We start from the raw sequence: 14,787 nt of genomic DNA, 5'->3' as shown, positions 1-14,787 counted from the left end.
GGTATTGGAAGAACAGAAGTATCACAACCAAAAGAAGTAGGAAAACAACTATAGCCAGCGCTTCTTGCCACATAAGGTCTGCTTCCTTAAGCTCTGAGATTTTGGGAGAGGACAAGAGGCAGGTCCGAGGCTAGTGGGACCTATGTGATCCCCCTCTCCTGACTTATAGCCTAAATATTTTTGTGTCTCTACAACTCGAAGGCAAAAAGTTCAAACTTGGCCTTTTAAGGGTTTTAGGAGGGAGAGCATAGCAAAGTCTTGGAGGCGCTGGACTTGCTGTAACACAGGAAAACAGGATGTGCGGGGTAAGGTATGGGGATGAGGAGGAAAGGGGCCACTTGGATCTTTTCAGGCTGGGAGGAGTCGTGCTGGGCAGCAGTGGGTTGCCAGGTCAACTCCGAGGTCCCCTACCCCGCCTCCAGGCCCCGTCAGGCGCTGCAAGCCCGGCTCAGAAGCCTGGCCCGGGGCCATGATCACTGCAGCAGACTGGGCTCCTGAGTTCCAAGCTGAGTGTGGACGTGCTGGTGCTTGGGGAAGTCGGTGGCTTTGACGCCTGAAGGCGCAGTAGCTGGGTGCCCAAGGGGGTCCCTGGGGGAGGGGGTCCGGCGCCAACCTCTCCCACTCCTTGACTGCGGGTCGGATCGGGGAGCCCCTGCCGCTGGGGAAGGAGGTTGTTTTGTAAACTGGCAGAGGCACACCTGGCCTCAGGGCCCGGCAACAGGAAGAGACACGCCTGAGAAACCCAAATGTCCATCTGTGACAGACTGGATTAAGAAAATGTGGCACATATACACCATGGAATACTATGCAGCCATAAAAAAGGATGAGTTTCCATCCTTTGTAGGGACATGGATGCAGCTGGAAACCATCATTCTTAGCAAACTATCACAAGAAGAGAAAACCAAACACCGCATGTTCTCACTCATAGGTGGGAACTGAACAATGAGATCACTTGGACTCGGGAAGGGGAACATCACACACTGGGGCCTATCATGGGGAGGGGAGAGGAGGGAGGGATTGCATTGGGGAGTTATACATGATATAAATGATGAATTGATGGGTGCTGAGGAGTTGATGGGTGCAGCACACCAACATGGCATAAGTATACATATGTAACAAACCTGCACGTTATGCACATGTACCCTAGAACTTAAAGTATAATAAAAAAAAAAAAAAGAAAAAGAAAATCTGCACTCAGGACTTAGAAGAAGTCCTTGCCCAGTTGTCTTGGGCAACATCAATGACCTGACTTAGACACCAGACAGGACAATAGACACTAAACAGGATAATACATACTGGGGTATATAAACAATTATGACAATCTTTATAGGCAGACAAGGGGGGGGGTCTATGTGATGGGATCAGTCAGATGCCCGCCTGGCCGCTCCCTCTGAGGGGACTTAGGCTCCTCTTAGCATTAGCAGGCCGGTATAAACCTCCAGCTCAGATGGAGCTATGCCCCATGCTGCCCTGAGCCTTATGAGGTCACCACGGAACCGCAGGTGAGGGCCCTCTCAAACTCCGTAGCTTTTGGGGTGGAGCTACAAACTGGAAATTCAAGTGCCAAGCCCTTGAACTCCACATTCACGCACTCATTCACACAGAGTTTATAACAGTTTTCTTATTCCTGTTCTAAAACAGGTCGCCGGGAGACCTGAACGAGAGGAGAAGAGATAAAGAGGGAGGGAGAGAAAGAGAGAGAGACTAGTCTTAACAGAGAGGCCGGCCTGCCAGAAACCAGGACTCTGTCCTCCAGCGTCCTGGAACGCGGGCAGAGTCAAAAGGAAGGGCCCTCGTCAGGGCCGCTGCCCTCCCAGAGAGACACAGAGGTGCCTAACAGAAAACCAGAACTCTGTCCTCTAGCATCCTGGAATGCGGGCAGAGTCAAAAGGAAGGGCCCTCGTCAGAGCCGCTTCCCTCCCAGAGAAACAGTCAGATCTGACTTACCTTCCTGGGACCAGAAACTGAGGAGTTGAATTTTTGTGGGCACACACCGGTGGTCGATCCATTCCCCTCCGGAAGACGGGGTCTTATGGGGCCCTGGAACATCTTCAGGTGGCACCTCCCTTGTCAGTCCGCCATCTGTCCGGGGGAGCCTGGAACGAGTCCGGCTCTCACACGGTGGTGAAACTCTCGCTGGGGCCTCCAAATGTTGTAACCAAGCGAGTTACAGAGAAACGCCACACTTGGAGATTAATTCAGGGGTCTTTTATTAGCCGGTGGCCGAGAGATGGCTAGCCCTCAAAATTCTCTCGGCCCCAAAGAAGGGGCTAGATTTTCTTTTATACTTTGGTTTAGAGAGGGGAGGGGGAGCCTAGCTGTAGCAATCTTACAGAAGCAAAACAGGCACACACAAAAAAAAGTTAAAAAGACAAAAGGTTACAGGAAAACAAACAGTTCCAGGTGTAGGGGCTTTAAATCCATCACAAGGTGACAGGTGCGAAGGCTTTGGGTGCTATGTGCCTGCCACAAACGCAGGGGCTTAGGAGGGTACTATCACCCTGGCGAATTTCTGGGAACTGGGGACATAGCTTGCCACCATACCTGATCAGTTAATTGTACTCTTTGATGTGCTGGGAGTCAGCTTGCACAAGTTAAGTCCTTGAGGAAGGGGGTGGGTTAAGGAGCCCTTTGATGTCCTGCAAATGAAGGAGCCAAATGGAGTCCTGTCTGGCTTTCTAAGCTAAGGGAGAGTCTATTCATATTAAAACAAGGTAAGTTATCACATAGTGAAGTGCCTAAGAGGTTTGCTACAGCAAGACACTACTATACTAATGTGGCAGGCCGGGTCTCACTGACACAGGCCTCCATAACAACTGTTTTAGCACCGACTGAGTGGCTACATTAAATATTAAAAGCTGAAAGAGCCAGTACCCTTACACAAAGGCTAGAATGTAACAAAAGCCCACCAAGAGTTTTGCCCAGGCCTTTCCTGTACCTTAAAGCATGACTACAAAGGTTTTATTGTGAGTCTAAAGAAACTCTCCAGGCCTCCACAAACAAGTTTACTGGGGGTCTGAAGAAACTCCCCAAACCTCCGTGATTTAGCAGGAGACAAGATAAGGGTAATCATCCCAGCACCTGGACCCATTTAGATTAAGTAAATTTACTGAGGCTCCAGAGGAAGGTCTTCAAGACTCAGACCTTAGGTATAGATTAAAATAAGTTAATCACTTAAGTCTTTAGATGAATGCACACTTACATATAGACATATACCTTAGAAGGTACATAAGCTCTAGAAAACTTCGTAATTTTGAGTTTGGTGATAATTTCCAGGCCTTCTCCCTGTAACTGGTTGCAGAAACAAAAACTCTCTTCCTCCCCAGTCCACCTGCATCTCGTTATCGGGCCATGAGAAACAGCAGCCTGGCCCTCAGTGTGGTCTGGGAACACTAAGACAGAAGGATTATGGGAGAAAGTGGTATTACTAGAGGCTATTTGCCAGGCCATCCAGATAAAGCTACAACTATAGTTTCAACCTAGAGTGGAGAATTACACTGCATGATTTCCCATTGCCCAATGGCAAATGGAACCACAAAAAGAGGGCTGGTTGGAGTAGTCAGTGCCACAGAGGAGACACAGCCTGCCAAGGATACCAACCCAAAGCAAAGTGAGAGAGGATGAAATTTCTGGCTTCTCCTCGTCTCCAACATGCCAGTCTTCCACTAGCACTTCCTATTGGCTAAACCCAGCCAGAAGTCATTTGGTAAGGGAGACTGGAAAACTAGTTCCTTGCAAAGCACAGCAGAGAAATAGGTGGCTGATGATACCAGTTCCTGATGCTACCCCCTACCCCACATCCATGGCTCCTGCTCCATAGACAGGATCTGGATGGGGCAGTTGGTGAAAAACTGTTCCTCCTTTTCCCCCAGCTCCTACTATATTACAGAGGTTCGGTCCACAGGGGGTGGAAGCAGGTCTCAAAGACTGGCAATACCCTGCCCCTGCCAAGGGGCTTGACTTCAACTGAATCAGACTGTAGAGCAATTTCTGCCTCCAAGGCACTGTCAAGAACAATAGACCAATCACCTAGCAATTAGTGGAGGCTAACAGCTGGGTGTGATACCTACTGAGGCAGACCTGCCAGAAGCTTAATGGGAAGATCAGGAAAGAAGATAGTCAAATCACTAAACAAGCTCAGCCAAGTCACTGCAGCTGTTATATATGTGTTCAAAGATCTAAAGGGAACCATGTTTAAAGGAAGCCTAGTGACAATGTCTCATCAAATACAGAGTATCAATACAAAGACAGAAATTGTAAGAAAGAACCAAATGAAAATTCTGGCGTTTAAAAGCACAAAAACAGGAACCAAAGAAAGAATCGGCAAACCTGAAGATAGATCAATAGAGATCATATATTTGAAGAATACGGAGAAAGAATAGAAATAATAGGAGGGAAAATAAAGACAAATGAGCAGAGCTTCAGAGAAAAGTGGGGCACCATTAAGGGCACCAACATATTTGTAATGCAAGTACAGGAGTGGAGAGAAAGTGCAACGGCAAAGGGTTCTTGCCTTAGCCATGCCAAAGAATTGGTGTGGCAGCAGCCTGCGGCAAGAGAGGGACACGAATCAGACCAAGAGAAAAAAAAGCGGTAGGCTTTATTGAGCAGTGACAGTACAAAGCTTCCACAGTGTGGAAGGGGTCCCGAACGGGTAGCCAGTGTAAGATTATTCGATCCCCTTTTAAACTCTTTAAGGTGTGAAATACGCGTGGCGGGAAGATGTTACCAGAGTGAGAAACAAAGACAACATGTCTCAGATCTTGAGGAAAACCGGAATTGTAACTTAAGTTTTATCTACTTTATGACCTTGCAGTAGCATGGCAAAGGAGACAGGATCTCACAGGGTTTTACAAATTGTGTTTACAAGGAATTAGAATTGGGAGCATAGATAAGGTCTGCTGGTCACAGAAAAGCGGGCTTTTAACATTCCTTTTAGTTTCAGGGGAGGGGGAAAGGAGAGAGGGAGAGAGGACACAGGGAAGCTTATAGCAAACTTTTCGCTGTTTTATAGCTTTCTTGGGGAAGAAAACACATGTACAAATTCTAATGTTAGGAATATTTTAAGCATGTATCTTCAATATTATTCATCCGGGACCAAAGTAAGTCGTGATGTAGGAAATGAGTTTCACAGCTTTCTGAGCCCCTACCCGACCCAGGAAGCCCAGCTGCCACCGCCTCTCAAAAGGAGCACGTGCACACACACACACACAAATTAAAAGAAATAGCTGAAAACTTCCGAAATTTAATTAAAACTCATTAATTCACATATCAAGAAGCTCAAAGAACTCCAAGTAGGACAAACACAAGACCATCAACATCCAAATATATCATAATCGAAATGTTGAAAGACAAAAAATCTTGGCTCCCTAAGTTGTGGCAGGCCAGGTCTCACTAACGCAGGCCTCCATAACAACTGTTTCAGTATTGAGTGGTTAAGTTGAATATTAAGAGCTAGCGCCCTTATACAAAGGCTGGGATGTAACAAAATCCCACCAAGAGTTTTGCCTTGGCCTTTCCTGGGCCTTAAAGCATGACAAAATAACGAAGCAATTCTTAACAGGACCCATTTAGAATTAAACAAGTTTTACCGTGGGTCTGAAGAAACGCCCTACGCCTCCACCAACAAGTTTATTGGGGGTATGAAGGAACCCCCCAAACCTCCGTGATTTAGCAGGAGACAAGGGTAATTACCCCAGCACCTGGACCCACTTAGATTAAGTAAATTTACTGAGGCTCCAGAGGAAGGTCTTCAGGACTCAGACCTTCTGGGAACATAGTGACTATTCATGAAGTGATTGCTACCATCTTTTCTTTCAAGAAATCTCTACCTCAACAGCAGGTTTGAGCCCTCTCCTTCCCTCTAAGCAGCGGCCTTCCATGCACAACCCCTAAGGCAAGAAACCCCATCTTATCCCTTCCATAGCAGCTTACACCCAGGGGACCCTTGCCCAACAGGTAGTCTTCCTGGAGGAGGATGGTATGTTTAAACCACAGTCCACAGGATCCACAGCAAGATGCTTTAAGTGGAGGAGTCCATGTGCTGTTCAGACATCTGCCAGGATCTTGCCCTGCCAAAGATGGGATGCAGGCTGTCCTTGTACTAGCTCCCCTCTCTCCTCTTCTCTATATCACACTGTAGTGTCACTGTCACTGGGCACTTTATCAAGCTTGGTGGCTGAACAGACATCGTGTTAATGGTGGAGCGTTTTCAGGTTCTTGGCATCTTGAACAAAGAATTGGACAAAATGCAAAAAGCAAGGAAGGAAGGAATGGTTTCATTGAAAATGAAAGTATACTCCACGGTGTGGGAGTGGGCCTAAGCATAGGGACTCAAAGGCCCCGTAACAGAATTTAGGGAGTTTACATACCCTCGACTTGGGGTATGCCCTATATAAATGAAGAGGATGAAGTGATCAAGTCATTTACTTGGCCTACACCCTATGGAGAGGATATTTCCTGTGATAGCTGAAGTGTGAATCAGCCTTATGTTCCTTGCCTCCAGACTCTATTTTCCTGCCCCAATTGGGCTGGTTTTTAGGATATCCATCTCCCTTTAATTGCACTCTCAAGCTTCACCAGTACTTCTTTCACCTCCTACCCCCAAGTGGAGTCAGCAAGGGCAACCAGTTACTGCCGTGATTATCTTGTTACAGAAGATAAGACGACTGTGGTTCTAAGAGATTAACTGAAGCTTGTGCTGCATGTCAGTAGCATATCCAGGATTTGAACTCTGGTTAGCCTTCTCACCCCAAAGTCCATTACGTTGCCTCAATAAATGTCTTTTACATACATATATTTACAAATAAGATTGTGTAATGAAATTTCATTAATAAAAATGAGTGGGATTTCAGAACAGATTGCTTTATGTCATAAAGCAAAACAGACTCCTTTATGTCCCCAAAATGTATTTTATGGAGCATTAGTATGCCCAGAGATATTAATATGTATTCTTCAAAAACAGTGAAATAGGTAATGGAAGTAACTCTCCACAAGTAGAATGTGTGCTCCACTCCACAGCCTGTCTCTGTTGGAGATTTAGAAAATGGTACAATGAAGGACTTCAGAAGTCATGCAATAATAAAATCTGCTTATCTTTACTTAACTAAGCATATCCCACACTCTTATAACCACAGAATCCTTGTAAAAACCATCTATGGGCTGGGTGTGGTGGTTCACGCCTACTATCCCAACACTTTGGGAGACCAAGGAGGGTGCTTTAGCCCAGGAGTTCAAGACTAGCCTGGGCAACATAGCAAGACTCCAGCTCTACAAAACATACAAAAAAATAGCCAGGCACAGTGGCATGCACCTGTTTGGGAGGCTGAGGTGGGAGGATGGCTTCAACCTGGGAGGTGGAGGCAGTGAACCAATATCACACCACTGTACTCCAGCCTGGACATCAGAGTGAGATTCTGGCAAGAAGATGACGAAGATGAAGAAGAGTAGGAAGACAAGAAGAAGATGAAGAAGATGACAAAGACAAAAAAGAAGACGAAGAAGAAGATGAAGACAAAGAAGACGAAGGAGGAGGAGGAGGAGAACAGGAAGAAGGAGGAGGAAGAGAAGGAGAAGAAGAAGAGAAGGAAGAAAAGGAGGAGGAGGAGGAGGAGAAGGAAGCAAAGGAGAAGGAAGAGAAGGAAAAGAGAAAAGAAGAGAAAAAGAAAAACAACAGAAGAAAAACCCCATCTACTATATTGAGACTAGCACTCAAGACATGCAGTTTGGGAAATGCCAAAGCTAAAGGTTTGTAAGCTTTACCTTAGCTCAAGCTCCCCAGAGGCACCTCAGCAGCCATTCTTTCAAAATAAAACAAACTTAGACAGTCGTTTGACATTAGTTTCAGGAAGAAACATCTTAAATAGAGAAAACGTTTTTTCATGGGGAAAAATGACTCAGAGAAAAATTGTATTAGTCTGTTCTCACACTGCTAATAAGGACATACCTAATAATACGTAATTTATAAAGGAAAGAAGTTTAATGGACTCAGTTCCTCATGGCTGGGGAGACCTCACCATCATGGCAGAAGGCCAATGAGGAGCTAAGTCATGTCTTCCATGGCAGCAAGCAAGAGAGCTTGTGCAGGGGAACTCCCATTTATAGAACCATCAGATTGTGTGAGACTCATTAACTACACTATGAGAACAGCATGGGGAAAATCACCCCCATCATTCAATTCTCTCCACCTGGCCCTGCCCTTGACACATAGGGTTTATTACAATTCAAGGTGAGATTTGGGTAGGGACACAGCCAAACCATATAAAAAATCAAGACTTAAAGAATAATGCCATTATTTTAAGTTGAGGCATGAAAAATTAAACATGCCTATATTTAAATTAAGGAAAACAAAAGGATAACAGTAAATATGCAGTGTCTGTGTGTTCATCACAGTGATGGCGTTAACCAGACCACAGGCTTGGTGAGACACATTTTTTCTCTGCTACAGGGACAAGTCCTGCCAAGCAGATGGCACAGACATAGATAGACCAGTCTCCCCAAGTGCATGAAAGAAGCATGACTAAGTTCTTACAATCCCATTACCCATTTTTCTTGACTACTATCAACCTACCCACACATTATTTTATCATCTTTTTCATCTAAAAGGGAAAAGCCTGTTTTCTTCTATACTACATTCACATATTATTTCTGACACCAAATGTGTGGGCGGTTTTTCCCCATCCCAACCAATTTTCCAGCTCTCTAGACACCAACAGGGTACGCCACATTTAATTCAATTCTGACACCAAATACCTGGAGTTAACGCAGACTCCACAGATTAAGGGCTCAGTCCCATAAAACTGTCCCCAACTTCAAACACCAGTCACAACTAGCAGGTCCCCAGGTTGCCCATACTTCTGTCCAACATGGCTACACATGGGGGCTCCCACAACCCCGTCCTCAGGGTTGATAATTTGATACGGCAATGCAGAACTCAGGAAAATGCTTTACTTGTGTTTACCAGTTTAAGGTTACTACAAAGGATACAGATGAACCACAACCCGATGGAGGGGTACCTGGGGCAAGGTCCAGAAGGGTCATGAGCACAGGACTTGCTGATTTCATAAAGCTGGAGTCCGTCACCTTCCTGGCACATCAAAATGTTTGCCAACCCTGAAGCTCCCTGAACTCCATAGTTTAGAGATTTTTATGTCTTGTTGACATCGGCCTGATGGATTATTCACTCAATCTCCAGCCCCTCTCCCCTCTCTGGAGGTGGGAGACTGAAAGTTTGAAACTTCCAATCATGATGTGGTCTTTGTGAGCAGCCCCCATCCTGACATCCACGTGCCCATCAAGAGTTACCTCATTAGAACAAAAAATTCTATCACTAGGAAATTCAAAGGAATTTAGGCGCTTTGTGTCAGGAACTGGGGTCAAAGACCAAATATTAGAACAAAAGATGCACTCCATCACTTTGGAAATTACAAGGGTTTTAGGAGCTCTGAAAAAGGAACTGGATAGGAAGATCAAATATGTATTTCTTATTATATCACATTATCACATCAACTTTATTACACTTTCATTACAGGTTGAAGTTTACAGACGGGTGTACACTAAATGCATTTCAGGTAAGCTGCTCCCTAACAACCTATAGGAAAGCACAATAATCAGATGATAAACTGTCTCCAAATCCAGCTTCCAGGAAGTTTACCTATAGACTGAAACACCATCGATGGAATTTAGACACTAGTGATCTTTAAGTACAAAGGGCCTGGGTATCCTAACCTCATCATCTTGATCTTTTTCTTCCAATATCACATCTGTACTCAATCTTTCTTTTTTCTTTTGAGACGGAGTCTCGCTCTGTTGCCCAGGCTGGAGTGCAGTGGCGCGATTTCGGCTCACTGCAACCTCCACCTCCCAGGTTCAAGCAATTCTCCTGAGTAGCTGGGACTACAGTAGGCGCACGCCAATCTGTACTCAACCTTTTTGGGGTCTGCAGCATTGTCCACTCAACACAGAAACTGGACATGAGCATTTTTTAGTTTTATTATGTGCCTAGTACAGAGGCTTATTCAGCAGGTAGTTAAATATTTGGTGAAAGGAGGTAAATCTTGAAAATATATAAGCATTATCCAAAAAAGTTTTATTTTTGTAAGAAACAAGAATAGGTCAGGTGTGGTGGCTCACGCCTGTAACCCCAGCACTTTGGGAGGCGGAGGAGGGTGGATTGTTTGAGCGGAGGAGGGTGGATTGTTTGAGCTCAGGAGTTCAAGACCAGCCCAGGCAACATGGTGAAACCCAATCTCTACACAAAATACATTAGACAGGCATAGTGGTGCACACTTGTAGTCCCAGCTATTCAGGGGGCTGAGGTGGGAGGATCACTTGAGCCTGGGAGGTTGAGGCTGCAGTAAGCCATGTTTGCGCCACTGCACTCTAGCCTGCGTGACAAAGCAAGATCCCGTCTCAAAGGAAAAAAAAGGAAACAAAAAAGACTAAAAGTTAAAAAAATTATATATAAGAAAATTATAGAAATAGCCTCTATACCCTATTGGTCCATTCAAAAGTTCACAAGGGACTCAGGTTATAACGTAACGAGTAAGTCCTCCCCCTCGGACCTCTGATAGCCTCCGGCAGTGTCGTAAAATATTCAGTAACACGTGAAACTTCTTGTCAACTTTCAAAGTCGTGAACTCCTTTATGTCAGCTTCCACTATAAAATAACGACCTAAAAATAAAGATATTAGTGATAACTTTTATAAGGCCAACTTGCAAAAGAGTCTTTAATACATTAAATTGTGAATATGAATGGTATTAATCGTTTTTACTGTTAGTATCCAATAAAACCAGTAACTAGTATTCTTGCTAAAATAATAATTATTCTATCAATAGAAGTTGCATGCATATTTATTAGGTCACTAGCTATCTGTTGGTATCGCTTGAACAATTCACTTTTCAAGAAGCAATATGATGTACTGGTTACCAGAATAAAACCCGTTAACAGTGCTATCACTTAACTGGATGGCCTTGGACAAGTAAGTTAAGCTCTCTTTGCCTAGTCTGCAAATTGGGAGTAATAATAGTAAGGGACACGGGTGTTGTAAGGATTGAAGCTCTTGGCACACTCTCTGCCTTACAGAAAGTAGCTATATCAACAGGACTAGCTGTTATCATTACTATTCAATTTCTGAAAACATTGGGCATAGTTCCACAATAGACTCTATCTAGCAGTGTTTCTCAGGCTCAGCACTACAGACACTGTGAGCCCGATAATTCATTTTGTGGGTGCTATCCTGTGCACTGCCGGCTGTTACAGCAGCATCCCTGGCCTCTACCTACTAGATGCCAGGAACACCCAGCTCCAACAACCAAAAATGTCTCCAGACATGGTAAAATGTCCCCTGGTAGGATAACTGCTCCTGGTTGGGAATTCATTTCCCATGATCTAGTTATACTCAGAACAGTTCACATGTACACATATATATGCTGCCATTTTACCTTTGGTATCCTTCGTTTCTTCATCAATAAATCTGTGATAGAGATTTCTGGCCACAGAATTCATAGACTTTTTTGGCTGATGTAGGATTTTATATTTACTAATTACTGCCTTGTTGATTTCTTTAATAACATCATTAATTTGACCATAGGTTAAGCGGGATTTCATGTACCTGTAAAAAGGTATATGGTTAATTATTGTTTTAAAGAATCATCATGCAAAATTACTTTCCTTGAAAAACATAAGTATGGTGACTTTGTATGATAGTAAAACTACAGTACCCTTTATAAGAACAATTTTGTATCAACTTCCAAATAAACCAGACAGCTGAATAATTAAATAGAGGTGACAACATACCGGGGCTTACCTTCTCTAACTATTAACCTCTACTGTTTACCTATGGAGAACTGGTATTATAATTTTAAATAAGCTTTCAAATTCTGATTCAAATGGACTGATTAACTGCAACATATAAGTTTATTTAAACATTAATTTTTAAATGTGACAAAGGAAAAATTTAAATATTAATAAATTATACAATTCATAGCACTCTGGTGCTATGTAAAAACCATTACTTGTTCAGAGAAAGAAAGAGAAAAAAAGGAGGAGGAAGGGAAGATGAAGGGCAACAAAGAAGACCACAACAAGGATGACAATGAAAATTAAGACAAAGAGGAATTAATAGGGTAGGCAATGTACAGGAGTGAGTGACTGGAAGCTGCCCGGGCAGAGAAGAACCAAAGAGTAGCCATGATGTTTTTTATGCCCTAGCTCAAATTCCCTTAGAGCACTGTCTATTTCACTGTGAATTCTACTCTTTAACCTCCCACCTGTCCATCCTCCCAGTCACCATGGAGTCTTAGAATATAAAAATAGGAGACTCTCAATTTTGAATGTTTTGAACACACCAAAAACAAAACTTGATGATCTGCTTCAATTTGTCTCTTCAACAAATGATAAGTTCAGTAAGTTAAGCTCTGTCCTTCACTTCTATTCAAAGTAGCAGCTTTCTAGTCAAAACTTCCTTGATAAAATCATATAGAAGTTTATTTAAAAGAAAATGTTAGGCCGGGCATGGTGGCTCACGCCTGTAATCCCAGCACTTTCAGAGGCTAAGGCGGGCAGATCACGGGGTCAGTGGATCGAGACCATCCTGGCTAACACGGTGAAACCCGTCTCTACTAAAAATACAAAAACTAGCCGGGTGTGGTGGCGGGCACCTGTAGTCCCAGCTACTCCGGAGGCTGAGGCAGGAGAATGGCATGAACCCGGGAGGCGGAGCTTGCAGTGAGCCGAGATCATGCCACTGCACTCCAGCCTGAGTGACAGAACGAGACTCCGTCTCAAACAAAAAAAAAAAAAGAAAAAAGAAAATGTTCATATTTCCAAAAAGCACTCATTTTCATTATTCCTCTCTTTTCTAAATTCATTTTTGCTGTCCTGTTTTTTCTGACCACAGTTTCTACAAACTCTAATACCTCAGCTCTCCACAATGCACTTATAAATTCCTTCAAATCCTCTCAACTACCACCTTGATTTGCTCAATAGTCATCCCTAATCTCTGCCAATGTTTTCCACTTTAACTCTACTCTTAGCACCATTTGTTTTAAAGTAAATAAAAACTCTATGCTTGGAAAACATGATTTTTTTACCCTAATCTTCTATCTTCATTTCTCATTGATTAAATAACCCCAGGTTGAAAAATGAATACTCCACCATGACCATTCTAATTTCCTTCCAATAGCTCTTCATGGAAGCATTTTCCAAAAATCCTTTACTCCACTGTCCCTCACAGTCATCTGCTTGTCACATTAGCTCAGCCAATGAGCAACAACAACAAAAACTAAAGCTGGATAGCATCAGAGCATCAAACAGTTTTCATGAAAATAAAGCTGTCAGTAAAGGAGATGACCACCAGTGTGGTGGCTCACACCTGTAATCTCTCAGCACTTTGGGAGGCCAAGGCAGGTGGATCACTTGAGATCAGGAGTTTGAGACCAGCCTGACCAACATGGTGAAACCCCATCTCTACTAAAAATAGAAAAATTAGCTGGGTGTTGTGGCACATACCTGTGGTCCCAGCTACTTGGGAGACTGAACCATGAGAATTGCTTGAGCCCAGGAGGCAGAGGTTGCAGTGAGCCAAGATCATGCCACTGCACTCCAGCCTGGGGGACAGAGTGAGACTGTCTCAGAAACAAAAGAAGTAGTAAACAAAACAAAACAAAGTCAAAGGAAATGACAAAATGACCCCTCCTTGCCAAAAAAAAAAAAAAAAAAAAAGACTAAAGAGCAAGGTCAACGTCCTCACTAGTCTTGGACTTGTAAAAGAGCCAGGTATTTTTCAAGTGGCTAACTGGTAGCAATTTTTAAGTAGTAAGTAACACTAGCAGGTGTGAGATTAGGTTGGGCAGTCTCCCACACTACCAACAGGAGTAAAAACTGGTATGCAGCACTCTGACGTGTCAAGAGCTTGGAAACTGTCACTGCCATCCTCACAGTAAGAGCAAACAAAGCTGGTAACTCTTCTCAGAGAATCGAGGTCACAGGGCCAAACACTGCCTCCAAAACAGGAGAGACAAACAAATACAGAGAATCATAGTTTCCTAGGAACAGAAGCCACTGGAGTGAGAAACTGCAGGAACATTCAAATAGTAACTGACAAACTGCTAAGGCTCAGTTTGAACTAGCTTGAGAGTTAAAAACTGGTGATCCAGTTTAGGAAACCCCCATACTTTCACGAGTTTTACTTCCAGGAACCACCCCTGCCTTCCCCCCAGGTTTTCAAAATGAGGATCAGAGAAAAATTCTCCTGAGCATCAGCAAGAGGAGGGAAAAAGTAATTATTTTGAAATAGGGCAGGTAAAAGTAGAGCAGTTCTGTTATTCAAAACAAAGACCTGCCCTCAAGGAAAACTACTTGACTAAGAACCTTATCTGACCTAGGGGAAGGGTAATTAGACAATTTCAGCCCCATCTAGCTAAGAAACACTTTAGAAGGTCACAGGCCAGAGATGCAGAACCCCTAAAAAGCCTAAGATTTAATCATAAGATTGTAGGGGGGGGAGCAAGATGGCCAAATAGGAACAGCTCCAGTCTCCAACTCCCAGCGCAAGCGACACAGAAGACCGGTGATTTCTGCATTTTCAACTGAGGTACTGGGGTCATCTCACTAGGGAGTGCCGGACAATTGGTGCTGGTCAGCTGCTGCAGCCTGACCAGCGAGAGCTGAAGCAGGGCGAGGCATCGCCTCACCTGGAAGTGCAAGGGGGAAGGGAATCCGTTTTCCTAGCCAGGGGAACTGAGACACACAACACCTGGAAAATCGGGTAACTCCCACCCCAATAC

The 14,787-nt window shown here is 43.9% G+C and overlaps 1 protein-coding gene across 1 annotated transcript in view; it reads right to left on the bottom strand.

Moving 5' to 3' along the window:
- Positions 1 to 10,384: 10,384 nt before the first annotated feature.
- Positions 10,385 to 14,787, bottom strand: part of SKA1 (spindle and kinetochore associated complex subunit 1) — a 23,470-nt gene continuing 19,067 nt past the window's right edge. Inside the window, exons 6-7 of the mRNA XM_017860530.1 lie at positions 11,443 to 11,612; positions 10,385 to 10,672 (exon numbers count right to left, since the gene is read on the bottom strand). Of these exons, the coding sequence (XP_017716019.1) occupies positions 10,524 to 10,672; positions 11,443 to 11,612 (319 nt within the window). The 3' untranslated portion in view covers positions 10,385 to 10,523. The remainder of the gene's footprint in view (positions 10,673 to 11,442; positions 11,613 to 14,787) is intronic.

Source organism: Rhinopithecus bieti, unplaced genomic scaffold (genome assembly GCF_001698545.2).
Source record: "Rhinopithecus bieti isolate Rb0 unplaced genomic scaffold, ASM169854v2 scaffold_56697, whole genome shotgun sequence".
Classification (NCBI taxonomy): domain Eukaryota; kingdom Metazoa; phylum Chordata; class Mammalia; order Primates; family Cercopithecidae; genus Rhinopithecus; species Rhinopithecus bieti.
Note: the sequence above shows the minus strand (reverse complement) of the source record. Positions and strands in the feature narration are given on the sequence as shown.